At 42.9% G+C, this 27,417-nt stretch overlaps 1 protein-coding gene across 1 annotated transcript in view; it reads left to right on the top strand.

The window, feature by feature from the left end:
- The window catches only part of LOC116315135 (fibrocystin-L-like), a 70,269-nt gene that overhangs the window by 15,031 nt on the left and 27,821 nt on the right, over nucleotides 1-27,417 (top strand). Inside the window, exons 2-27 of the mRNA XM_039605317.1 lie at nucleotides 6,599-6,708; nucleotides 6,818-6,895; nucleotides 7,153-7,297; nucleotides 8,038-8,137; nucleotides 8,254-8,311; nucleotides 8,396-8,489; nucleotides 8,688-8,741; nucleotides 8,840-8,913; nucleotides 9,015-9,057; nucleotides 9,179-9,249; nucleotides 9,335-9,397; nucleotides 10,862-10,954; nucleotides 14,498-14,763; nucleotides 14,842-14,933; nucleotides 15,038-15,197; nucleotides 15,938-16,073; nucleotides 16,193-16,336; nucleotides 16,462-16,616; nucleotides 16,812-16,922; nucleotides 17,064-17,213; nucleotides 17,297-17,421; nucleotides 17,518-17,681; nucleotides 17,894-18,063; nucleotides 19,633-19,765; nucleotides 20,364-20,518; nucleotides 21,299-21,421. Of these exons, the coding sequence (XP_039461251.1) occupies nucleotides 6,654-6,708; nucleotides 6,818-6,895; nucleotides 7,153-7,297; nucleotides 8,038-8,137; nucleotides 8,254-8,311; nucleotides 8,396-8,489; nucleotides 8,688-8,741; nucleotides 8,840-8,913; nucleotides 9,015-9,057; nucleotides 9,179-9,249; nucleotides 9,335-9,397; nucleotides 10,862-10,954; nucleotides 14,498-14,763; nucleotides 14,842-14,933; nucleotides 15,038-15,197; nucleotides 15,938-16,073; nucleotides 16,193-16,336; nucleotides 16,462-16,616; nucleotides 16,812-16,922; nucleotides 17,064-17,213; nucleotides 17,297-17,421; nucleotides 17,518-17,681; nucleotides 17,894-18,063; nucleotides 19,633-19,765; nucleotides 20,364-20,518; nucleotides 21,299-21,421 (3,012 nt within the window). The 5' untranslated portion in view covers nucleotides 6,599-6,653. The remainder of the gene's footprint in view (nucleotides 1-6,598; nucleotides 6,709-6,817; nucleotides 6,896-7,152; nucleotides 7,298-8,037; nucleotides 8,138-8,253; nucleotides 8,312-8,395; nucleotides 8,490-8,687; nucleotides 8,742-8,839; nucleotides 8,914-9,014; nucleotides 9,058-9,178; nucleotides 9,250-9,334; nucleotides 9,398-10,861; nucleotides 10,955-14,497; nucleotides 14,764-14,841; nucleotides 14,934-15,037; nucleotides 15,198-15,937; nucleotides 16,074-16,192; nucleotides 16,337-16,461; nucleotides 16,617-16,811; nucleotides 16,923-17,063; nucleotides 17,214-17,296; nucleotides 17,422-17,517; nucleotides 17,682-17,893; nucleotides 18,064-19,632; nucleotides 19,766-20,363; nucleotides 20,519-21,298; nucleotides 21,422-27,417) is intronic.

Here is a 27,417-nt window from a genome sequence, read left to right as displayed (position 1 = left end):
TTTGTGCACGTTTTGTTTTTGGACTCTTTCTGCTTCTGTTTTTGCCCTCCGTCCTGGACCCCCGCCGCCTGCCCTGGGTTGTTCTCTGTTTGGGTGTGGGTTTTGTTTCCTGTGTTTGGGCTGTCTGGGGCCAGCCCTTAAGGCGGGGGGGGGGGGTACTGTCATGGTTCTGGGTCGGTGACCCAGTGTTTTTGATTTTTGTACTCTTATTTTTGATATTATGAATTATGACATTGTGTTTTGGTTTCCCAGTATTCTGTGCTCCCTCTGTTTTCCGTCGTCCCTGCCTGTGTATCCCCTCTAGTGTAGTCAGGTCTCTGTGTTAAGCCCGCGTCTCTGAGTCTGTGTCTTTGCGTGTGTGTTTCCTGTTTTATTTTGAAGGTCCGTGTCTGATCTCAGTGTGTTCAGTTTATGCTTCCTTGTCTCGTCAGTCCTGATTTCCCCCAGCTGTGCTCTCCTTCTGTGTCTCATTCCCCTCGTTACTTCCCAGTGTATTTAAACCCGGTGTTTCTCTGAGTCAGTGTCGCGGATCAGCGGCTAAGACTTCCTTGAAGAAGCTGGATGTAATTCAAGCTCGAGCACTGAGACTTTGCTTAGGGGCAGTAAAAACAACACCAATATGTGCTCTACAAGTGGAATCGGGAGAAATGCCGCTGTACATTAGAAGGCAACAGCTGTTGGTTAATTATTGGATAAATTTGAAAGGTCATGACGAAAACCATCCTGTTAAGAAAGTGTTAGGGACTTGTTGGGAAAGAGGAAAGGTTTTTAAAAATAGTTTTGGGTGGGTTGGGGATGATAGAGCAAGAACTTTTAAAGTGTATGACAAAGACTTCAATCAGACAGTGTTGTGGCCTTTACGACCCATATGGACATTGAAATATATTGACGTAGACAGATCATTAACGGACACTAAAAAGAGGAAAGTGACCACAGATATTTGTCAAAAATTCTATAACAGATTGGACAGCAAATACAGTGACTTTTTACAGGTGTATACAGATGGGTCAAAAGATCCTAAGACTGAAGCAACTAGTGTGGCAGTGGTAATTCCGGAGTTAAATATCAAGATTGCGAAAAGAACATCAACTCGTCTGGGTGTATATGCAGTTGAATTGTATGCCATACTGCTGGCTCTAGAATAGCTGGAAGACAGCAAAGTCTCCAAAGTCCTGATATGCAGTGATTCATTGTCCGCATTATTAAGTATTGAACAAGGATACACAACTACCCATCGGCAGATTCTGTATGACATTCTTTTTGCTCATCATAGACTGTCTGACCAAAATAAACATGTGGTAATAATGTGGACTCCGGCTCATGTGGGTATTTTGGGTAATGAAAGCGCAGATAGGTTGGCCAAAGCAGCTGTTAAAAGAGTCGACATAGATGTACAGTTACCATTGTCAAAATCTGAAGGGAAAAGTGTAGTTTGGACAGAAAGTAAGAACTTCTGGCAAATGGCATGGGATAATGAAACAAAAGGGAGACATTTATATAGGGTGCAAAAAACAATAGAAGCTAAGAGGAGTAGCAGATTAAAGAGACAAGAGGAGGTTGTTATCAGTAGAATACGAACGGGCCACTGCTTTTTAAATGGTACTCTTTTTAGGATAGGTAAACATCCGACTGGGTTGTGTGATGTGTGCACTGATATGGAGACGGTTGAGCATGTACTTCTTAGTTGTAGGAAGTATGCAAGTCACAGGAGGGTGATGTGGGGTGAAATGAGTGGTGGAAGGGAACTTACGTTTGAACAAGTGGTTAATAAGTTAAGTCATGGTGAAGGGAAAGTGGTGGTTTTTCGTTTTTTGAGAAATACTGGTCTCATCAAGAGGATCTAAGGATTCAGGAGTGACGGACGATTAACAGCCAGGAGATGGCAGTAATGCAACAGTTTTGGATGCAAGCTGCCGTTAAACTTGACTGAAGAAGAAGAAGAAGAAGAAGAGTCAGTGTCGCGTCGTCCCTCTTGCTGTGTGGATCTCCCTGTCTCCCCATGAGTCTTAGTTTGTTATTTCCCAGTTTAGTTTAGTTTGTATGCCTTTTTCCCTGCCAGCCAATAAAGCTGTGACTTTGAGTTAACACCTTGAGTCTGAGCGCCTGCATTTTGGGTCCTACTCCTGCCTGCCACACTGCACTCCTTGACAGAACGACGCGACCAGACATGGACCCAGCAGCACTCAACCCTCCAGAAGAACTGCGTCAAGACATTATTTACTCTGTGGAGAAACTCCTTAAACTCTGGCTAGAACATGTGAGGGAGGAGTTTCATCGCGCTTTGGAAATAAGGCTACAGAGGTTGATTTCTGGTCTCCCATGGCTTCTCGGTGCGCTCCACCCGCTCGAACAGGATTTAATCCTAAATGAGCTCCACCTTCATCCCCCAGCTGCTACAGCTCACCTGCCTGACAGGCCGGACGTGGAGCTGCCCGGCCCATCAGAATCATCATCAAAAAAGAAGCGGTGATCACGCCGCCGACGTCCATCACCACAGCCGGACCCCGAGACCTCTGAGTCGCCAGCTGTGATAAAAGAAAGAGACAATACTCAAGAGTTTCCTGGATTTGGGACTGTTTGTTACGGAGCAGTTTCTTTTCGCTTAGCTGCCCAGCCTCCTGAAGCTCGCTTAGCTGCCCAGCCTCCTGAAGCTCGCTTAGCTGCCCAGCCTCCTGAAGCTGCGTCTCCTGTGTCTCCGCTAGCACAGTCATTTACTCCGCCACTAGCTCCATTTTCACCTCAGCTATCACTCCAGCCATTAACTCAGTCTGCTATTCAGCCTCCTACATTGCCATTAGCCCAGTCCGCTAATCAGTGCTCGGTTCAACCTTTGGTTCGGCCACTTGTGCAATCTATAGCTCATATGCCTATTCAGTTCTGAGTTCTGTCTCCTGCGTCGCCACCAGTTCAGTTCCCCGTAGCACTTCAGCCTCCCTCAGTTCGGTCTGCCACTCAGTTGCCCTTAGCCCCATCATCCACACTACCACCTGCTTCTCTTCCACCACAATCATCACTACACTCAGCCATCCAGTCTACCACTCAGTCAGTCATTCACTCTATAGCCCTGCCATTAATGCACTCTGTAGCTGAGCCATTAGCCGCCCGGCCCGCAGCCAATTCAGCCACCCTTCCACCCGTTACACCTCAACCACAACCGTCACTGCAGTCCCCGGTTCGGTTTCCTGCAGCTCAGCTGTCCCCAGTGCCGTTTCCAGTGTCCCCAGTGCCATCTCCAGTGTCCCCAGTGCCGTCTCCCTTAGCACAGTCATCCACTCAACCACCAGCTCTTCTTTCTCCCCAACCGTCACAACTACCTCTAGTTCAGTCTGCTGTGCCGTCGTCAACTCCACCACCTACTCCACTCTCACCACCACCGTTACTACAGACATCAGTTCAGTCCCCTGTGCCAGTGCAGACGCCCTCAGTTCAGTCTCCCGTGCAGTCATCTACTTCACCACCATTAGTAGCTCAGCTTGCACCTGAACCATTAGCCCAGCCCGCTGTAGCAGTTCAGTCCTCTGGTCAGCTTAACATTCAGCCAGGGGTCCCAATACCCTCTGGCTCTACATCAGCTCCTGCTGGAAGCTCAGATGAGTCCATCCAGCACTCCGCAGCTCCCACGCCGCCACCTGCCTTCTCCGCTGGAGGATCCGAGGGGCCCGTTCAGCCTCCTGTCTCCGCTGGAGGGTCCGAGGGGCCCGTTCAGCCGCCTGTCTCCGCTGGAGGGTCCGAGGGGCCCGTTCAGCCGCCAGTCTCGTCTCCGCTGGAGGGTCCGAGGAGCCCGTCCAGCCTCATGCCACGTCTGCTGGGTGTCCTGGAGGACCCAGCCAGCACATCCTCATGTCAGCTGACGGTCCGGGGAAGTCTGTTCAGCCGTCACCTGCTGAATCATCACCTGCGACTTCTACACCGTTGCCGCCTGCAGCATTGCCGCCTGCAGCATCGCCGCCTGCAGCATCACCACCGTCAGGTTCCACGGCCGTCCCGCTGCCGTCAGGTTCTACGTCTTCGGCCTCCTCGCCTGGTCCAGCCGCTGTGCCTTCGGCCTCCTCGCCTGGTCCAGCACCTCGGCATCGCCTTCGGCCTCCTCGCATGGTCCAGCACCTCGGCATCGTTGGCCGCTTTCTGGGCCTCTAGCCCGACGTCATCGCCGTCGTGGGCGGCCCCCGGACCCCTTTCGCCTGTGCCGCTGCCGTTGCCTCCCGCACGGCCTGCCTCTGGACCCCTTTCGCCTGTGCCGCCGCCGTTGCCTCCCGCACGGCTGGCCTCCGGACCCCTTTCGCCTGTGCCGCCGCCGTTGCCTCCCGCACGGCCGGCCTCCGGACCGGCTTTGTCACCTGTGCCACCCACCTGGTCGGCCCCCCGACCGTTTGACTTATGAACTCTTGTGCCGGCGACCTCCGGGACGGCCCCCTGACTTATTGATGAACTGCTCTCTGTGCGCCAGTGTTTTTTGTGCAAGTTTTGTTTTTGGACTCTTTCTGCTCCGACTCTAGGACAGCCCGTGGGATGTGGTGGTCCAGGGCGTCCTGACGCCCTGGCCCAGTCTTCTATGAGGGTTGGCCTCACCACTGCAACGGCCCATTTTGCACCACTGTTAGCAAAGACGGGTCTTCCAGCAGAATCTGCATAAATATTGAAGATACTTCAATTCTAGACGGAGGAATAATCGCACGTGGGGCATTGGCTTTTACCGGAACATTCACACCAAAAGTGACTTTGTTTATTGAACTCTCGCGTATACTCTACAGCATAACAGGAAGCATCCTTTCAAAATAAAATCACAACAGATGACAATGAGGGCATACCTAATAACTAGCTCAACAACCACACACGTCGAATTCTCTTTCCCCTAAAAGAACAGTTGGACTCCTTTAAATTGCCACCCCCTCCTAAATTTCATCCCCTGACCCAGCTTAAGTGGTTAGGCCGTGGATGCACCGGGACCTAACCTTACACATCTCCCAATCCAGCTTAGGTGACTGGGCCGAAGATGCACCGGGACCTAGCTCTTCACATCTCCCAGTACGGCTTAGGTAACTGGGCCGAAGATGTGCTGTCCTAGAGTCGGACCTGGGAGGGCCGCATACTTACCCCTTGTTCAGGTTAACAGACTGGTTGTTAGCACCGTCAGGTTAGCCCCAGGTAGTGATGGGTCCAGCAACACTGACGCACCGGTGCATGTATCAAGCTCACAGATGAACGGTAAGTTGTTCACCTGCGTGCTTTCTACATTGAATAGATTCAGAGCACTATAAAAGAAAAGGCTAAGTTATTTCATTTTTTGCACAATATATCTTAAGGTATAACCTACAACTGGTTTCTGAATCTTCACAAATGGGATACATGAGCTGCAAAATGACGGGGACGTTTGTTGGTAGGCTGGCTTTGTTCACACTGAAATTACAGCTCTTCTTAAAATATGTCACTTTCAAGTTTTCCAAACAACCCTTTAGTAATATAGTTTGTATCCAACAGGTCATCAAAACCTGAGTTACATTCTTGATGCAGACTTTGGGAGGTAAAACACTTCAATCGTTTAATGTAGAATTTGTGGCTTCTGAACATTTTTAGCTGTTCCAGATGATAAACTGAAAATTGCGCTGAGAAGAAGCCATTCTTTTTTCTTTACAATCTGTAGGAGTCAGGCAGTGAAGAAGCTCTACAGGGTTTCAGCTTTAGGCAAGCTGTCCATGTTTCAGACCTTTGCAGGTACTTAGGAGAGCAGATATTTGTTGTTCATGATGATTCAGTTCTTACATTTAGTATTTATTCCTTGTTTTTGTCTTTTTCTTAGAGGTGACAGGGGTCTTTCCTTCAGAGGGTAGCATCATGGGTGGAACTCTGTTGACCATTGCTGGGTCAACAGAGGTAACTGGGCCGAAGATGCACCGGGACCTAGGATATACTTTTACTAACTGTAAATGTTTAAAAGTTTGCCTCGCTCCCTGAACCGGTCGTGACGAAACCAAACCCTGAATCGAAAAGAATGAAATCCTAAACCCCTAATAATCCAACATCTATCAATATTAACTGACTTTAGTCTTAAAAAACCTAATACTTTAAAGGGAAAAACAAAACCAGAACTAACAGTAGACAAAGAGGGACACATTCCAAGGCGTGATCAACCTTGGGAGGGCCTTCCTTGGAGGAGGGTGTCTAGTGATAATGGCCAAAACACCCAATAACTCCGAGGTCCACTACTGATGTGTCCCTACAAACTAGAACAAACAATAAAATTTAAACCAAGGACAACATAAAGTGCTAGGACGACCAGAACAATAATAATAGTAAACAATAACAAACAATAGATCATAAACTTCAAAAAAAGAAAAGAAATCGAATACATATTAAAAGTAAAAACACCTAAAACATCAGACCTGAAAAGCTAAATATAGGGCTTCATGTAATGGGGACTGACCGAGGTTGCTGTCTCAGGGCCTCCTGGGGGCTACACGGTCATCCTCCAGGGAAGTGAGGGAGGGGAATGGGGAGCTATGCATGACATATTTTAGTACATATATTTATTCTATGGCTGTCAATAAATATCAATAATACTTTTGTTTTAAATAGTACTTTTGTATCACGTGATTCACAGTTGGTCGAGAGAGGGGCGCAGGTGAGGCAGGAAAGTAACCTGGGAGCTCTTCAGGATGGAGGTCAAGTGGAAGGCCGCAGCTCTCGTCCTCGCTCTTTGGTGTTGCTGCGGTAAGTAAAGTAAAACAAACAACAACTTCTATTCTAAACTCAGTTTTTTAGCTCGCTGTTCATAGAAAGGAAAAAAGATTTCTCATGTTGTTTTAATTCAATTTTACAGATGCTCTGCGCGTTACCTCCGTGTCGCCACGCAGAGGAAGCGTCAATGGAGCCACACGACTCACTATTCAAGGAGATGGTAAGAGATCCGTAATGATGTTTAGAAGTAAATTTAAAAAGAAGTGTGGGCATTCTTTTACTTTGTAAAACAAGTTATGATGGATTGTGAGATTTAAGTCAATTTTAAGCTATTCTGTAGCTAAAAGATGCAGCTGAAGAAGCTTTGTGCCTGCTGGCCTGGTGGGATGATGCTACAAGATGTGACTCTCAAAAACAATTACCTTCTAGGATTATGTTGCCCCCTTTTTTTTTTCCTTTTTTTTTTTTTTCTTCCAGGTTTTGCACAGGAGCGGCAGTTCCAGCTGAATCCAGTAGACGACATGTTTGGAAACCGTGTGACCCTGGTGTCAAACACCCTGTCAGTCCCCTGTGATGTGGAGAGAGACTCCACACACAGCAACCAGATCATGTGCTACACCAGGTACAGTTCCAGGCATACTTTAGCAGCATGTCTGTATTTACTTATTTCACAAGTTACTTAATTATTTCACAGGCACTTTATACTATTACTTAAAGACCCTACAATAATACAGAAAAACCCCAACAATCAGACGAAATGCTATGAGCAAATGCTTGGCAACAGCAGGACTAAAAAAAACTCCATTTTAACAAGAAGAAACCTCCGGCAAAGCCAGGCTCTGGGGAGGGGCAGTCATCTGCTGCAACTGGTTGGGGATGAGGGAAGGGAGACAGGAAATAAAACACTTTGCCCAGAATAAATTCCCCTCTGAGCGCCCCTAGTCGTCCTTGTGAATAAAAGATTAAATAACTTTCTAGATAACTTAGCTATAATAGCTGTTGTTAATACTGGTTAATTGATTAGTCTTTGCATATTGGCCCATTTTTACCAAAAATTTGTACTGTATGCATCATTTATGTATGTGTAATTGTATAGAATCTATATTTGCATATTATTGCATAAAGCTAGAAAGTGGAATTTTATTCCAGTTTTTCATTTTTTATATTACATTTAAAAATAACACAACTTGTACAAAACCCCTGCAGAAGTACTCTGTAATATGAGTCTTGACACTGAGTATTTGTTTAGTTAGGAGTCTGGCTGTTGATGTTCAATATACTGAATATTATAATGATGGCCCTTTTTTTTAAAGCTACTTCTTGCATGTCATTGCCATCTAAAATTATTACTGTCTCTCACAGACCCATGCCATATGATTATTATGAAATCCATGTCAGTGTGGATGGTGTTCCCATTCCTGACAACAGCATGTGCCGTTACAGTTGGCTCTGCAGCTTTACAGTAAGTCTGAATGCAACACAGATACTTTCATTTATGACGTAAATGTTTTGGATTTGTCGTGGTCATTGTTTTTTGGGTTTTTTTTTTTTTTTTAAATCACCTTTAACTCTTTTCAGACTGTTTGGTATCTCACGCCTACTATTGAATCTCTGAGTCCAGTCAGTGGTCCTCCAGGTAACGTGTGTACTGCATTCAGTTATTTTACGGTACTGAGTTCATTTTGAACTTGATGTTAATCCCACTCTAATGACATGGCAGGCACACTGGTGACCGTGTATGGACGTATCTTTACTGATGTATATGGAAGCAACACAGACTTGAGCTCAAATGGAATCAACGCCAGATTTCTGAGGTAGAAAATGTTAAAATAACTGAAATTTTATTTCTGTAAACCAATTAATCTTACCAAAGCAACAAAAAGCAATTTTATAAAATGAAAAAAGGTCATGATTTGAAGATAGTCTGTTAATATTCTGTAACAGATCCACGCTCATCCATCAGTTTTCTTAAACTTTATTTGTACACCTCTGTAATCTTCTTTTTATTGCAGATCCTACATGGGAGGGATGCCTTGTGAGCTGCTTAAACCCAACTCAGATGAACGGTAAGTTGTTCACCTGCGTGCTTTCTACATTGAATAGATTCAGAGCACTATAAAAGAAAAGGCTAAGTTATTTCATTTTTTGCACAATATATCTTAAGGTATAACCTACAACTGGTTTCTGAATCTTCACAAATGGGATACATGAGCTGCAAAATGACGGGGACGTTTGTTGGTAGGCTGGCTTTGTTCACACTGAAATTACAGCTCTTCTTAAAATATGTCACTATCAAGTTTTCCAAACAACCCTTTAGTAATATAGTTTGTATCCAACAGGTCATCAAAACCTGAGTTACATTCTTGATGCAGACTTTGGGAGGTAAAACACTTCAATCGTTTAATGTAGAATTTGTGGCTTCTGAACATTTTTAGCTGTTCCAGATGATAAACTGAAAATTGCGCTGAGAAGAAGCCATTCTTTTTTTCTTTACAATCTGTAGGAGTCAGGCAGTGAAGAAGCTCTACAGGGTTTCAGCTTTGGGCAAGCTGTCCATGTTTCAGACCTTTGCAGGTACTTAGGAGAGCAGATATTTGTTGTTCATGATGATTCAGTTCTTACATTTAGTATTTATTCCTTGTTTTTGTCTTTTTCTTAGAGGTGACAGGGGTCTTTCCTTCAGAGGGTAGCATCATGGGTGGAACTCTGTTGACCGCTCAGGGTCGTTTTTTGACGAAACTGATCAACCAGCACGCGCTCTCGTTGGAGGTAATCGTCACCATCGGAACAGAAACTCATAAAAACACTAACCAGCAACAGACGTGACAACTTTCAAAGATGCTTTCAGCACAAAGTGTTCAGCATGAATGGATGAATGATGCACGCGTTTCCACTAAACAAATCTCTGTGTTTTTCAAACTACAAGTCACGCAAAGGTGATAATCCTTGTCAACACAACAGCATGTTTGCATGCTTTAAAAACAAAACCACTGACTTGTCAGACAGCAGAGGAAATAACTTTCCAAAGCACAGAAACACAGCACACCATGACAAAAATGCTGCTTTTCCAAGGACTTCGTGAGTCATGTAGCATGCTGCTGACTTTCAGTTATGGTACATATGCAATAATAATAGATGTGAGACTGCAACTGAACTGTAAAACCCAGTATGTAGACAACAGATATGGAATCACCGTTTAAAGGCATTCCTCTCCACAAAGATAACGATACAGATCACCAAATTCAGGTGTTTGCAATGCAGTGGAAATGCATGTCAGCTGTGATGTGACACACAAATAATCAGTAACAGACTGGCGAGTGTAATGTGGAGACTAATTAGTTTTTCATGAGCTTTACAGTTGGAAAATATAAAACTAAACCATAATTTATTCTGTAAGTATTTATATATTTGCATATTTGAAGTTATAGATGATTTTAAAGATGTTAAATGCAGAAATAGCCATTGAATTGTCAGCTACAAAACATTACGAGTTAGAAAATTGTACAAATGTATGATGGTAGAAAGAAACAAAGAAATAAAATCTAAGTGATGATGGAAAAAAAAAATATTTGCAGAAAAATATATTCATATATCGTAATAAATTCGATTTATATTTATTTTTAAATAAGTTACAAAATGACTAACAGGAAGAAATAAAAAATATATTAAACCAACTGAAAAATAAGTAAAGAAAACCTACAACACACATGAATTATATAATAGATTATATTATTGTGTTTTTGTTTTAAAGGTAGACTTTTAAAGTTAAAGGTGGATTATAGGTGGAGGTTTTCAAGAAGTACTTTATATGTTTAATTACAAGTTTTAAAAATGTAATCAGAATAACTACTGTTTAGCCATCATATTGATGCATGGCATAAAAAGGTAGACCACGGGTAGTACTGTGGGTGTACTGTGATAGAAATGTTACATGACCTTAAATGTCAATGAAGTACCTTGATACTCATTGATGTACTTGCGTATGGTACTTAATTGTAATTGTGCTTTCTACCACCGTCGAGTGGTTGTAAAATGTTTCAAAATTCTGCACGTTAGGTAAATTCCCCCCCCCCCGCCACATGAAAACATGCTTTATTCAGCTCTGCTGTTTTTTCTGCATGTGTGTGTAAAGTTGATGTGAGCTAAAATGTACCTTTACCCACTGACGTTTGATATTTTTCCACAGGCCTGCCGTGTGAAGTTCAGAGTGTGGACGATGACAGAATCACATGCAAGACTGCAGAACACCAGATGAACAAGAACGCGGCAGTCTACCCGGGTGAGAACGTGCCGTCTCCTCTGATGTATTTGTCTTTTAACCGACACTTGTTTTAATCCATCCTGCCGCTGTCATACCGTGTAATTATCTGAGTAACACATGGGAATCTGTGGTCAACTTGAAGAGTGGAAGAATTTAAAGTATCTATTTGTCAACAAATCTGCCGTCTTAGAGATTTCATCTTGTTCTTGTCACCTTTTATCAAGACTCTGACTTTGATGTGCTCTGTGCTTCATTCCAGTACAAACAATCGCTTTAATCGTGCATCACAGAAAAGTTCTCAGTCATGATGACGTGAATGGAAAAAAACACACACAGGCCTTTTAATGTTTTTCAATTTCTACCTCTGTTTCTATCAGGAACATAATCACCTTTAACTTTTCTTTAAATACACATTGGTACCCTGGATGTTTCAGCATATGCAAACAGACCTAAAAACTGACTGTACAGGCAGGCTTAAACATAAAGCACACCCTTTACTGGTGGATAGGAAGCAATACAAACTACAAAAAGTGAGAGAAGAATAACAAATCCATGCTATGTATGCACAAAGGGCTAATTTGGGGGGAAAAAAGAGCTGTGAAAACACACATATCCAAATAATTCAGATAATTAAACGAGAGGAAACCAAATATAAGACATACAGTGGCTTGCAAAAGTATTCAGCCCCCTGAGTCAATACTTTGTAGAACCACCTTTTGCTGCAATTACAGCTGCCAGTCTTTTAGGGTATGTCTCTACCAGCTTTGCACATCTACAGACTGAAATCCTTGCCCATTCTTCTTTCCAAAACAGCTCCAGCTCAGTCAGATTAGATGGACAGCGTTTGTGAACAGCAGTTTTCAGATCTTGCCACAGATTCTCGATTGGATTTAGATCTGGACTTTGACTGGGCCATTCTAACACATGGATATGTTTTGTTTTAAACCATTCCATTGTTGCCCTGGCTTTATGTTTAGGGTCGTTGTCCTGCTGCAAGGTGAACCTCCGCCTCACTCTCAAGTCTTTTGCAGACTCCAAGAGGTTTTCTTCCAAGATTGCCCTGTATTTGGCTCCATCCATCTTCCCATCAACTCTGACCAGCTTCCCTGTCCCTGCTGAAGAGAAGCACCCCCAGAGCATAAGATAAGATAACCTTTATTAGTCCCACACGTGGGAAATTTGTTTTGTCACAGCAGGAAGTGGACAGTGCAAAAGTTATGAAGCAAAAATTAGAATAAAATAAGAATAAATACAGTACACAACTGTACAGAATAGAATAAAATAAAATACTATATACAGTAGAATAAAATAGAATAAAATATACAATAATATACAATAAGATAAAAATAGAATACAAATGCTATATACAACTGAATGCTGACATGATGCTGCCACCACCATATTTGACAGTGGGGATGGTGTTTTCAGAGTGATGTGCAGTGTTAGTTTTCTGCCACACATAGTGTTTTGCATTTTGGGCAAAAAGGTCCATTTTGGTCTCATCTGACCAGAGCACCTTCTTCCACATGTTTGCTGTGTCCCCCACATGGCTTGTGGCAAACTGCAAACGGGACTTATGGTTTTCTGTTAACAATGGCTTTCTTCTTGCCACTCTTCCATAAAGGCCAACTTTGTGCAGTGCACGACTAATAGTTGTCCTATGGACAGATTCCCCCACCTGAGCTGTAGATCTCTGCAGCTCGTCCAGAGTCACCATGGGCCTCTTGGCTGCATTTCTGATCGGCGCTCTCCTTGTTCGGCCTGTGAGTTTAGGTGGACGGCCTTGTCTTGGTAGGTTTACAGTTGTGCCATACTCCTTCCATTTCTGAATGATCGCTTGAACAGTGCTCCGTAGGATGTTCAAGGCTTGGGAAATCTTTTTGTAGCCTAAGCCTGCTTTAAATTTCTCAATAACTTTATCCCTGACCTGTCTGCTGTCTAAATCCAATCGAGAATCTGTGGCAAGATCTGAAAACTGCTGTTCACAAACGCTGTCCATCTAATCTGACTGAGCTGGAGCTGTTTTGCAAAGAAGAATGGGCAAGAATTTCAGTCTCTAGATGTGCAAAGCTGGTAGAGAAATACCCTAAAAGACTGGCAGCTGTAATTGCAGCAAAAGGTGGTTCTACAAAGTATTGACTCAGGGGGCTGAATAATACCCACACCCCACTTTGCAGTTATTTATTTGTAAAAAATGTTTGGAATCATGTATGATTTTCGTTCCACTTCTCACGTGTACACCACTTTGTATTGGTCTTTCATGTGGAATTCCAATAAAATTGATTCATGTTTGTGGCTGTAATGTGACAAAATGTGGGAAAGTTCAAGGGGGCCGAATACTTTTGCAAGCCACTCTAAATGACAAGTAACTAGTAAACAAATAAACCATAAGTGAAAGCCATAACTTAATGGGGAAATACAGAAACATAAAATAACTTTCTGTAGCAGAAGAGACACAGGAGGATGAAACACTGAGGGAATAAAATAAAATAACAGAAGCTGGAAGTAAACACTCAAAACTGACGCCAAGATGAAAATCTACATAGTAAGACAAATAATAACCAAACATAAAAATATTTAAAAATAAATACAACTTGAAAGTCCCAAAACTGAAAGCTCTGGTGGTGACATCACCATATCGAAGAGGTGGCTGACACAAACACGTTGTAGCATATGAAAGGTCTCCAAGTTCTATCAGTGAAGAGCAGATCCTGATCCACAGCTGTGTACTTCACTTAAATATTCATAGAATGAAGGTTAAATATTGTATGGCTTCATTAAGTATTGTATTAAAGTTATTTGTACAAAGTCCATGTTGAGTCTGAGGGGTTGATCTGTTATGACCCATATACCATCTTAATCTTTAACGACTTGTTATTTATGGTTCCTTTGCTGTAAAATTTGCTTCAAGATGCACAAAACTTATTAAAATGGATTGCCAGCCTCTGCATTTACCAAATATGTATTTCAAAAAATACTCTTGCCAGATTAATCAGATCTGGGCTATGAGGAGATACTGTTGTCCAAAAGAAAAAAAAAATCCTTTCACCACAGAACCTTTTGATGATAAAAATAACTCACCTGTCCTTTGTGTTAAAACGAGGTCAAAAGCAGCCGCATCGCTCGCTGCATGCTTGCCTTTTCTGTTTTTATTTGCTTTGCTTTTTCCGTGTTTGTCTGATTCAGGCCAGTCTGGTTTTCATCTGTCACCACTGGGATTTTATGTTGTAACACTCTGTTGACTTTTCAGTATTTGAAATGAGTTCATATTGTTCATTATTTACTTCGTATGTAGCTTTTCTTACACTTTTAAGCCTTTTATCTTATTGTTGTTCATCTTGACTAATTTTAGCATTTGGCTCAGGGACAAAAGCAGTATGTGCCTGAAATACATTAACATTGTTGCTGATATTAGGCTATTGATTGCTTTTATTATAGATTATTATGCTAAAAAACATTTAATATGTCATCTCTTTGGCATTTAATTTTCTTTCCTTGATTAAGCGACTAACTGATTTACCTTTCGTTTTTGCATACCTCATTTTTACTTTTCATGTGAAGGTGGAAGAGGCTTGAAAATGGAGGTGTGGAACAACTCACGGCCCTCTTCCCTCAGCAATATTTGGAGCTACAACAAGAACACAACTGGCTACTGGTCTCAGTGGATCGACTCCATGCCCCACGTCTTCCCCAGAGAAATGGATTACTTCACCACACGATTTACAGGCTTCTTTGTCCCTCCTGCCACCGGCAACTACACAATATACTTGCAGTGCGATGATCGATGTGATCTCTATCTCAGCAACTCGAGCCGCCCTGAAAATAAGGTGTGACGAGATTTTTTCAAATCACAGTACAGCTTACTGTTTTTAACTGAGAATAATTTCCTAAATCCTTTACTTCAGGTTAAAGTTGCATATCAGCCATATTATGTCAGTGACTACACACAACTGGCGTCACAAAAGTCACAAGTACTGGCCTTGGAGAAAGACAAACCGTAAGCCTGGCAGCCTGCAGCTTTATTTACCCCAAATAATTCATCCAAAGTATCACAAAGATTTTATAGGCATACCTAAAATAATTATAAATGTTTTGTTTTAGGTATTACATGGAAATTCTGCAACAGGAATATGGAGGTGCAGCTACCATCAACTTTGGCTTGTTCCAAGGGGAGAGTTCCTACACAGAACACCAGATGGATAATGCTGTCAATGAAGTCCAGGACATTGTTGCTGATTACGACGTGTTTGATGAAGAGCAGGTACAGCATGTGGTAGCTTCACCTTTCAGAGGTGTCATACGCCCTTATCCAAGCCTGCCATCAGACTAGTATATATAGTAATGTACTGTAGGTATGACGTTGCAACACTGTTTGTAATGCTTTAAAGTTACAGGTGACAGTGAAGGTTGCTCATTATTTGTTGTTCTAGCTATATCAATAGTTATCTAATGGAAGCCTAGTCTAAGCTACTTCCAGCTATTTTATTAGAAATAAATCAAATGATCAATATATTCACACAGCTAAATATAATAAAGTTCTCCTGAGTCCAATATGTTTTCATAGGTGTGATGAAGACGGCTCAGAATGGTTCAAAATGTCTTCAAACTATATGTTTTGGTATTTTATCTGCCTGGAAGACCTCTAATGGCAAAAATGCTCTGAATGTACAACTCATCCAAAAATATCTGCAAATCCTCCAAAAGATGTAGTCGGACGTTTGGGTAAATATACTTTCATAACCAGGAGCATGTTTGGTTAGTTAGCTTAGAAATAAAAAATATAAAGATGAGATACAGTAACATGCTACAAGTTTGAGCATTAAATAGTGTTACTATAGCCCACTCTGTTGGACAGAGCTAGGCTAGGTGTGCTCCTGTTTTGCAAAGGTTGCAAAGTGCATGGGAACACATCTGACCTTGAGTTGGATAAGTGGAAGAAAGTGGATGGAATGTTTTTCATGCCTTTGTGCCTCGTTTCTGTACATTTCCACTGTTAACCAGGTGGTTACCTTTGACATGTGGCCCGCCAGTGTGGCTGGAGTCAAGGAAGTCCAGAACGTGACTGTCAGCAGCAGCTGTTCTGATGCACTCTGTAGCAGCGCCTTCTTCAGCCTCGGCTATGGACGTGCCATGACTGGTAATGTGAAAAACACTGAGTAAACTTGGTTTTGGTAGCCACAAAAAAACTTGCATATCTTGGTCCAATTTGATGGAACCCCAAAATACACGTTGTTGCTTCATCTTTGCCTCGTTTAGCACCGATCACAGTCAGCGCTTCAGCAGCTGAGGTAGAAGCAGCTTTGAACAGCCTGTGGTCCATCAAACCCGACACGGTCATGGTCACCAAACAACAAAGCAGCGAAGGGTCTCACTTTATAGTCACTTTCAATTCTGACAGAGGTAAGAAGAACCAATGTGAGGTGGATGCATAAAATAATCAAAAAGAGTAAGCTTGTGTTGAGCTTTGCAACAGACTTTTTTTTATTGGGTGTTAAATTTGTGTGTTTTGCTCTCTTGGCTTGTAGGTGACTTTGAACCTCTTCACTTTGAGGTTTTTGGTTCGGACACCAACATCACTGTTACTGAGGTTACCAAGGGGAGGAGCAACATGAAAACCTTCACTCTGCTCTGGGGAGGAATCCCTACAAAGCCCATCGCCTTCAACGCATCCGAATCTGAGGTCTGTATTGTTGAAAAAAAGAGTCCACTGACTGTCTCAGGTTTAGCTGAGATATTTTTGTCATATTATTCACAGACTGATTAGGATGAAGATTGTTGTGGAAAATAGCTATCGAAAGATGCAAAAACTGAATTTTTACAGTTTTGTTAAAGGTGTGATGTCTTGAAGTAACTAATGTCCAACTTGTGTGAACAGGTTGAGTCGGCTCTGGAAGACCTGATGAAAGCAGAGTGTCCGGGGGAGATCTTGACTTTTGAAGGCACTGATGTGAAATACTTCAAAGACTTTGAGAATGACAATTCGCAGGTTAGTGAGGACAAATAAAAATACTAAAACAGAAAAGAAATGTCTGTAAAAATGAAACAGAAAACTGTGAGAAGTGATTTCTTAAATTTTTCGAGAATTTGATTGTGGATTCTCAGTTTTCTGCTTTTTTCCATTCATCAGTTCAATATTGCAAACGAAGGAACGCCTGTGGATCACTCGGGATTCTGTGGCCGGTGGTCGCTGAGGAACGCCGAGATCCTTTTCAAGGACAGCTACACAACAGAGTCTGGAGATACATATGGACCGGTTTCATTGGACAAGCACCCAATGGTAAAATCAGTCATTTATGTATTTATTGTTGATGGCATTGTGCAGCTAGCTTTTTCAAAAATATTCATTTAATTTTCTTGCAGCTTTGCTTTGCATACAAAGGAATGCTGAAAGATGAAGTTGGAATGAGGTTCACTTACCAGGACAACAAAGGCCAAACGCTAACACTGACAACAAACATCAACACTATCTTCAACAAGGGCTTCAAGTCAGTGAAGTCCTAAAAGTGCTTTTGATTTATCCAAAATTTGCAGGGACTAATTACATATCGGTGCAGCGTGTAAATAAGATATTTTCTTCACAGATGGAGTTATAAATGCATGAATCTGCGAAGTTCTCTGCAGACCCAATACATTGGGAGCAGATACAGTCTGCTGGAGTTTTACCTCTACAAGGATGCTTCTGGTGAAGATTTCTTCATAGATGCCGTTCATATTGGAAAGATGGCCACTGCAATTGATGAAAATGGTACAGAGCTGGATAGTACTTGTTGTTTAATTGTACAGACAATATTCAAATATCTTAATATTCTGCTGAAAAGTAAAATTTTTCATTTCTATCCTACCGTTTTGCAGAATACCTTTATGTATAACTATGATGCCTGTACATGGAGTCTTAAACACTTTTTTCCTCCCTCATTAAATATTGATAAACTTAATTTTCCTCTTTTTTTTGCACAGCTGTTCCTAACAAGAGGAGACCCGCTCCTTTTGAGGACTCTGGTCGGTCCTTCGAGTTGATCTCCGTCAGCAAACATGCATCGTCTACTTCACGGATCAGCTATGAGATCAAAGCCACACCTGCAGACTGTGCATTTGATTTTCCACTGCTAGGCGTTGGCTTCCTGCAGGTAGGATTTAGATGTGTTAATTTAGATGTGTAAAATAGAAATATTGATTAAGAAGTCATTAGATTTCTGGAAACCACAAATGTAATGTCTGTTTAGTTCAGGTTGGCTTCGTTATTAAAAGTCAGCAGACTAGACTAGAAGACTAGAAGCTGGCCTTTTATTGTGGCTATCAAGGCAAAGCTTTTGATTTCTGACTTCTTGTTATTGTTCAAAAAAGGAGAAAAATCTAAGCTACATTTTCACCAAGCATTAGTTATCTGGTGCACTTTGGCAAATGTCTTTTTGACTCTGCACTTAGACTTTTTACCTGCATCCAAACAATGCCTGTTAAGATGTGATTGCTTAATAGAAACTATGCTACAAACAGAAAACCAAAAAGCACATGTTATATACATCATGTCTTGTCCCTCTCCTACAATTCTGTACATATCCAAGTGCAGAATCTGAATGTTTTTTTTCTTGGTCTGCAACTATTTTTGGCCGTTGAAATCCTAACTTTTTGTTTAAAAAAAAAAAAAGAAAAAAAAAAGAATATTGTGTTGCTAAAATTAAACGAGAGAAGAAGGGTCTTTCCCAGTAAGGCCAGTACAGTGGGATCTTATTGGAGTAACAGTATGAGTTTGGGTTTGTTGGCTTGTGTTTCTTAAGCCTGCAAGTTAAGCCTGCATTTCTGTGCTATTGTGTTACAATGTCTACGGATCGTCTCAATAAAACAAACCAAAAGATTATAAAGGAAGAGTGAGTAGATATAAAGTTTCAAAATTGCCTCAGTGACAGTATTTTGAAACCAGATGTCCTTCCTAAGAGATCAGCGTTGCCTCAGCAGTGTGAATGACAACAGTAGCAATGTTCAGTGACCTGCAGCCACGCGTGTGATATAAGTTACAGTACAGAGAGGCACCTTAATGATCCTGTATGCATGTCAAGCCTCCACCTGCTCTAGTCATTATTTGGCTAACAAATTAAAGCAGAAGCAGCACCAAAGCACTGTGTAAAGACTGGCACCGAGAAATTTGACTGATTATAATGTCAGTTATTTCAGTTTGTGTGGGTTTTCCTCTTCATGTTGTTTTAACAGGTGTTCTTTTCCCATTTAAAATCCAGCTTGTAGAACCACATTTAGTATCAATAAGATGAAGGGTTTTTTTTGTTTAGACTCAGATTTGACTGTTATACAGAATAGTTCAAAGACTGTGTGGTCCCCAGCCGTGTGGCTGCAAAACATGATCCCAAATCATCACCCCTCCACCAGTGTGTTTGAGAATTGGTATGAGGTGTTTGTGCCCTTCCAAAGAAGCCATAATTGTTCAGTCATGAACTTTAATATTTAACATGCTAACTGAGGTGTAGCTCTTGGTTTTAGTTTTGTTTTTAATGTTTTTCTGAGCATTGCACAGTCTGACTGTGGTTTGAATTTGCTGGAATGAACACGTTGATTTTAAAGTGAGTTCACTCATGATCCATTTTCTGTTGATAAAAAGGCCTTAAACGTGGCACACACTTTACAACCAGGATTAAGAAGCCTAATCGAAATGTGTTGATATTTTTTCTCTCCACTGTCTTTTGAAGATGTCCAACAACAGTGAGGACGCGGCTGAGTTTAAAGAAGGAGCTGCCACAGTGACCATCGCCCGCCCTCACCGAGCCTCCCCTCCTCTGAACGGCACTTTTGATGCGATGATTTACGGTGGTCGAGCTGAAGGTAGTGCAGACAGACATTAGTGGAATTTGCATTGTAACAGCTGCCTTGCCTGCATCTGCGGTGTTCCACAGATAGGATTATCCAAAAGGTTCAATTCTGTGTGACGTATAACTAATTACTGACTTCCACGCTACTCGTATGCCATTGTTGCCATTGTGAAGGATGACAGGTTGACATTAATCCAAAGTAAATACACCAAAGCTCTTTTTAAAAATTTACAAAGCTTCTGAAGGCTCAAAGACAAAGAAACAGGGAGCTGAAGCTTCAGGTAGTGTTGGCTCTGTAACGTTATGTCTGCGTCTCTGAGGTTCACAGATGAAAAACTAATGACTTATGGTGTTTATTCTTAGATTAACGTTAGATTAAAAACATAGCACTCTAGGATCAGTACATCTGCTATAGCCTCAGTTATTATTTTACCATCTTTTCCACTTTGAATTCTGCTTTGAGTGTTTCTGTGATATATAAAATAGTGACGTACTGCAGCTTCATGAGGGGAAACCTAATAGACGTGGTACAAATATCATTCATTTTTGGATATCTTTACACGGCTATCATTAAAAATGCTTTTAATGACAAAACAAGTCCTTGTTTTTAGGTTTGTCTGTGGACATCAGTGAGGAGGACCTGAAGTATGCACTGGAGGGAATTGCAGGGATGGGCCAGGTCACTGTCCAAAAGTCTGGAACCTGCAGACATTCCCAGTGGAGCGTTAAGTGGCTCACAAAGCCAGGAGACCAACCTCTGATCCAGGTCTGACTCCACCGCTTCCTGTTGTGTTTGTGTTCCTTTATTTATTTGCTCTTTTACCCTTTCTCTATTAAAATGTAAATTTCGTTTCCCATCAAACGTATACGTTTGATAGGAAACTACTTTTTCTCTGATAAAGAAAACCCTATGAAAGACCGAAGCTGCCAAAATCATGAATAAATAGAAATAAATGAAGATCTCCATGAGTACATCAATAACATAACATTAAAAATAAATGCAGACTTTGTGTATAGTGACGTTTTTCTGCTAGATTAGCTAACAGCTTCATTTCTCTAATGATCTCCCGACTCAAAGCAGTCATGTGCTCTGTGACCCCAAAACACTGAATTACAGTCTGCTCATTTGTATTTTTTAAAGAAGAAAATGCATAAATACAATTTGTGGAATATGCTACAGAAAATTAAATAAAAAGAAATGAACACCATATTAGCTAAATGAGGCGCTAACAGAAGTAAAATTAATGAATGATAAAATGTTAATAAATATTAATTTATGACACAGTTTTAACATTTAAAACTTAGTATATTTCATTATTACATTTTTATATTTTTGGGTGCATTCACTGACATGACTTTTTGATTTTGGCAGTTTCTGTATAAGTTGCTTAAAACTACTATTGTGATACAACATTAGATATGTGGAAATATCCATATTAGCTGCGTAGAAATGTAACAAAAGCTTCAATGACATGAATCAGTCATAACAAGATGTACATTAAAGGTATAAACATACATCATACATTGTGATTTTTACTCACTACAGGTTGATTACTCGTCAGTTGTCGGGGAAAATGTCATTGTTTCGGCCACGGAAACGCGAAAGGGAAGTTTGTGGATTCAAAGCCTGACAGGAGACTTTTTCCGAGTGTGGGAAAACAAACCACAGGTACGACTGCGAATCAAAAAGCCTCTAGCCCAGGTGGTTTTAAGTTTCAAGTTATGTGTGTCCGACCGTCTGCTGTAGCTACAGCTAATTAGTGTGAATGCTTGAAAAGCATTCACAGTATTGTTATTCAAATCTTTATTAGTGTGAATGCTTGAAAAGCATTCATAGTATTGTTCTTCTAATCTTTATTATTATTATTATTAGTGTGAATGCTTGTAAAAGCATTCACAGTATTGTTATTCAAATCTTTATTATTATTCTATTTTATATATTCCGTACGTTTTTTGGCATCTAACTCCTTCAAAACCGTTCAACTTAGAAAAACCATTCAAACACCGTTAGATTCCTCTTCTTTTGGACATGACTGCTTCTATTTTTCTCATTTTTAACATTTATATTTTTAAAATTATTCAACTTTTTTCAACAAAAATTTCCCATGTATTTCAATGGGGAGACCCTTCAAATCCTCATTCAACTTACTCATTTTCAAACTGTATCTACTTCAACATACGTTGACATAGAGCCACCATTCAAACTTTAAAACGAAGACAAGACATTCAACTATTCAACTTGTATTTATCTTTTCAATATCTGTTATACTTTTTCTTCAGTTCCAGTTTAAGTTTCATGATGTTTTTTCAGCCGTTTCAGAGTTTATAATGGGTGTGTATGGGACGGAATGTTGGGGCTAGAGTGAGACAGCTGAACTGCTAGAGTGAGAGGAGCGAAAAAAATTAATCTTAAAATCTTTTTAAAACTGCTGCTGTGTCCACAGCGTTTGATCTACAGGTATGATTTTACCCTCAAAACGTAGCCATCGCTGTCCTCTTTCATCCAATGTGTTTACTATTGTACTAGGTGTTATGGTTCTTTCATAAATGTCACCAAAGCACAGCCTCCTCCCTCCAACTCCTCCATAGACTCCAATGTTAAAATGGCTCAGAAAGTTCCTTTGAAAATCAGAAGAGCAGGCTGTCTTTACACTGTCACCACGTCCATATAATAAACTCCACAGGCATGAAAACTGAGAATTAGGTAGACTAGACATTGCTGCCGCTCACGGTGAAAGAATTTTGTCAATACGACTTATACTTTTCATTTGGGAGCGATTTGTTTCGCCTGACTTTTCTGTTCATTTTAAGCAGCAAAAGTGAGGTGCATGTCTGCGTGTGTATGGGGCCATTGGGTGCAGTCACTATAGCAACCAGGCTCACACCTGCCTGCTTAACGAGCTCTCTCTCACTGTGCCAAGATTCATTTTAAACACTTCTCTTTCAACTGCTGCTGTGTCCACAGTGTTTGCCCTACAGCCATCATTTTACCCTCAAAACGTCGCCATCGATGTTCTCTTTCCAACAGCATGTCTTTCAAAGCTCAGAAATATAAACTTTTAAACTGTGTGGATACAAGTGGAGGGATCACACATTTCAGTCATTCAGTGATTCAAAGAATATGAACTTTTAATATTCATTCAGATGTTTTCTGACTCTAAATAGTCTTTTCTCATTACTTAGGTTTTTCTAATTTACATTTAAAACATTTTCAGCTATTTTCCAACTTCTTCTCTGTGCTTGTCAGCTTTTAGCAGTTCAGCACTTTTGTTTTCAGGTGAAAATTTCTGTATTTTTCATCTCATTCAACATTTTTAACTTAAAATTCAGCAATTAATTCTTTTCAGTGCATATATTCAGATTCAAGCATTCACACTGCAGTTTCTTCAGAAAATGCACTTTCTAGTTATATCATGTTTTTGGCATCTATCTCCTTCAAAACCGTTCAACTTAGAAAAACCATTCAAACATCGTTAGATTCCTCTTCTTTTGGACATGACTGCTTCTATTTTTCTCATTTTTAACATTTATATTTTTTAAATTATTCAACTTTTTTCAACAAAAATTTCCCATATATTTCAATGGGTAGACCCTTCAAATTCTCCTTCAACTCACTCCTCTTTCAACTCTACTTCCACATACATTGACGTAGAGCCACCATTCAAACTTTAAAACGAAGCCAAGACATTCAACTATTCAACTTGTATTTATCTTTTCAATATCTATTATACTTTTTCTTCAGCTCCAGTTTAAGTTTCATGATGTTTTTTCACCCGTTTCAGAGTTTATAATGGGTGTGTATGGGACGGAATGTTAGCGCTAGAGTGAGACAGCTCAACTGCTAGAGTGAGAGGATGAAAGAAATTAATCTTAAAATCTTTTCTTAAAACTGCTGCTGTGTCCACAGCGTTTGCTCTACAGGTATGATTTTACCCTCAAAACGTAGCCATCGCTGTCCTCTTTCATCCAATGTGTGTATTATTGTAGTAGATGTTATGGTTCTTTCATAAATGTCACCAATGCACAGCCTCCTCCCTCCAACTCTTCCATAGACTCTAATGTTAAAATGGCTCATGAAGTTAGTTTGAAAATCAGAAGTACAGGCTGTCTTTACACTGTCACCACGTCCATATAATAAACTCCACTGGCATGAAAACTGAGAATTCAGTAGACTAGACATTGCTGCCGCTCACGGTGAAAGAATTTTGTCAATACGACCTGTACTTTTCATTTGGGAATGATTTGTTTCGGGCTGACTTTTCTGTTTATTTTAAGTGTGGGTCCCCAGGGCCTGCTGGAGGTCAAGGTCCATGGTGGATACGCGGTGCTATGTAACCACAAGAGAAGAAGCTACTGGGGGACTAGAGAAGGGGAGCATGTGGGTCCCCGGGGCCTGCTGGAGGTCAAGGTCCATGCTGGATATGTGGTGGAGCGTAACTGCAAGAAAGGAAAGCTACTGGGGAACTAGAGCAGGGGAGCATGTGGGTCCCCGGGGCCTGCTGGAGGTCAAGGTCCAAGCTGGATATGTGGTGGAGTGTAACTGCAAGAAAGGAGCTACTGGGGGACTAGAGCAGGGGAGCATGTGGGTCCCCCGGTGCCTGTGGGAGTGCAAGGTCCATGCTCGATATGAGTAGCAGCAGGGCCAGTGCAGCAGCAGCAGCACATCTTTTCCGACCGTAAGGGAGACAGGAGGCCGACTCACCCCCTCGGCCAAATGGAGACACAACAGCAGCAGGGCCAGTGGAGCAACATGCACCTTTTTCAGCCGTAAGGGAGACAGGAAGATGTGATGGTGGTCCCCAGGGCCCCCTGGAAGTGGGGGAGATCAGCAATTAGCTAGTGAGGAGGGTGCGTACAGCGGACGTGGTAAAGTGTTTCTGGTCTGTGTACCAGGGGCATGTGGAAAAGCTGTCATACCATATGCACGGGGCGTACTTAGCAAAGTGCTGCTGAGCAGTGTACCAGGGGCACGGAGAAATGTTGTCGTACCATATGTACGGGGGAGTATTTTGCAAAGTGCTCCTGCGCAGTGTACCAGGGGCATGGAAAAAAGCTGTCGTACCATATGCACGAGGAGTGTGTGTGTGGCAAACTGTTTCTGCACAGTGTACCAGGGGCACGTTTGAATTTACTTTGTGGAGTACCAGGGGCATGAGGATTTTGCCAGTGGTGTTTTGCTTTGTTAGTGGGAGGGGGGTTAAGTGTGGGTCCCCAGGGCCTGCTGGAGGTCAAGGTCCATGGTGGATACGCGGTGCTATGTAACCACAAGAGAAGAAGCTACTGGGGGACTAGAGAAGGGGAGCATGTGGGTCCCCGGGGCCTGCTGGAGGTCAAGGACCATGCTGGATATGCAGCGGAGGGTAACTGCAGAAAAAGAAGCTACTGGGGGAATAGAGCAGGGGAGCATGTGGGTCCCCGGGGCCTGCTGGAGGTCAAGGTCCAAGCTGGATATGTGGTGGAGCGTAACTGCAAGAAAGGAAAGCTACTGGGGAACTAGAGCAGGGGAGGATGTGGGTCCCCGGGGGGTGCTGGAGGGCAAGGGCCATGCTGGATATGCAGCGGAGGGTAACTCCAGAAAAAGAAGCTACTGGGGGAATAGAGCAGGGGAGCATGTGGGTCCCCGGGGCCTGCTGGAGGGCAAGGTCCATGCTCGATATGAGTAGCAGCAGGGCCAGTGCAGCAGCAGCAGCACATCTTTTCCGACCGTAATGGAGACAGGAGGCCGACTCACCCCCTTGGCCAAATGGAGACACAACAGCAGCAGGGCCAGTGGAGCAACATGCACCTTTTTTAGCTGTAAGGGAGACAGGAAGATGTGATGGTGATCCCCGGGGCCCCCTGGAAGTGGGGGAGATCAGCAATTAGCTAGCGAGGAGGATGCGTACAGCGGACGTGGCAACGTGTTTCTGGTCCGTGTACCAGGGGCATGGATAAATGTTGTCGTACCATAGGCACGAGGGGAGCATGTTTCAGGGAGATATCGGGGCAGTGTACCAGGGGCATGTGGAAACGTTGTCGTATCATATGCACGGGGAGTGTGTGTGTGGCAAAGTGTTTCTGCACAGTGTACCAGGGGCATGGTGAAAATTTGTCGTACCATAAGCACGAGGGGAGCGTGTTTCAGGGTGGTATCAGGGCAGTGTACCAGGGGCATGTAGAAAAGTTGTCGTACCATATGCACAAGGGGAGCGCGTTTCAGGGTGGTATCGGGGCAGTGTACCAGGGGCATGTGGAAACGTTGTCGTACCATATGCACAAGGATTGTGTCTAGCAGATGGTATATGCGCAGTGTACTTGGGGCGTGTAGAAACATTGTCCTGCCATATGCACGAGGAGTGGTTGTGGCAAAGTATTTCTGCCCAGTGTACCGGGGCATGTGGAAACGCTGTCGTACCATATGCACGAGGGGAGTGTGTGTGGTAATGTGTTTCTGCCCAGTGTACCAGGGGCGTGTAGAAACATTGTCCTACCATACGCACAAGGATTGTGTCTAGCAGATAGTATATGCGCAGTGTACCTGGGGTGTGTAGAAACATTGTCCTGCCAAACGCACGAGGAGTGTGTGGCAAAGTATTTCTGCGCAGTGTACCAGGGGCATGTTTGAATTAACTTTCTAGAGTACCAGGGGCACAAGGATTTTCCCACTGTTGTTCTGCTTAGTTAGTGGGAGGGGGCTTAATTGTGGGTCCCCGGGGCCTGCTGGAGGTCAAGGTCCATGCTGGATATGCGGTGGAGCGTAACTGCAAGAAAGGAAAGCTAGTGGGGGACTAGAGCAGGGGAGCATGTGGGTCCCCGGGGCCTGCTGGAGGTCAAGGTCCATGGTGGATACGCAGTGCTATGTAACCGCAAGAGAAGAAGCTACTGGGGGACTAGAGAAGGGGAGCATGTGGTTCCCCGGGGCCTGTGGGAGTGCAAGGTCCATGCTGGATATGCAGTGGAGGGTAACGGCGAGAGAGGAAGCTTTCAGGGGAGACTAGAGCAGGGGAGGATGTGGGTCCCCGGGGCCTGCTGGAGGGCAAGGTCCATGCTGGATATGCAGTGGAGGGTAACTGCAGGAGAAGGAAAGCTAGTGGGGGACTAGAGCAGGGGAGCATGCGGGTCCCCGGGGCCTGCTGGAGGTCAGGGGGATCAGCAATTAGCCAGCGGTGGTCAGTTTAGCAGCAGGGCCAGTGCAGCAGCAGCAGCACATCTTTTTCGACCGTAAAGGAGACAGGAGGCCGACTCCCCCACTCGGCCAAATGGAGACAGAATAGCAGCAGGGTGATTTCAAGAGCTTGGTTATTTTTCAGCTGTAAGGGAGACAGGAGCAAGCCGTGTTGTGGGTCCCCGGGGCCCACCGGAGGTCAGGGAGATCAGCAATTAGCTAGAGGTGGTGAGAGTAGCAGCAGGGCCAGTGCAGCAGCAGAACATCTTTTTCAACCGTGAAGGAGAGAGGAGGCCGACTCACCCCCTCGGCTAAATGGAGACAGGACATCAGCAGGGCCAGTGCAGCAGCAGCACATCTTTTTCAGCCGTAAGGGAGACAGGAGGCCATCTCACCACCTTGGCCAGGGCCGTTTTTTCTCCCCTCACCGGTTGAGCAGTCTAAGGGTAAGGCCTAGCAAAGGTGCCCTCCGTCATTTATGGGAGACGGGTGTCTGGCGAGGCGCAAGTCAGCAGACACCC

This window comes from Oreochromis aureus, linkage group 22 (assembly GCF_013358895.1).
Source record: "Oreochromis aureus strain Israel breed Guangdong linkage group 22, ZZ_aureus, whole genome shotgun sequence".
NCBI classification, from domain to species: domain Eukaryota; kingdom Metazoa; phylum Chordata; class Actinopteri; order Cichliformes; family Cichlidae; genus Oreochromis; species Oreochromis aureus.
The sequence above is the reverse complement of the archived record's forward strand: the minus strand, read 5'-3'. Positions and strand labels throughout refer to the sequence as shown.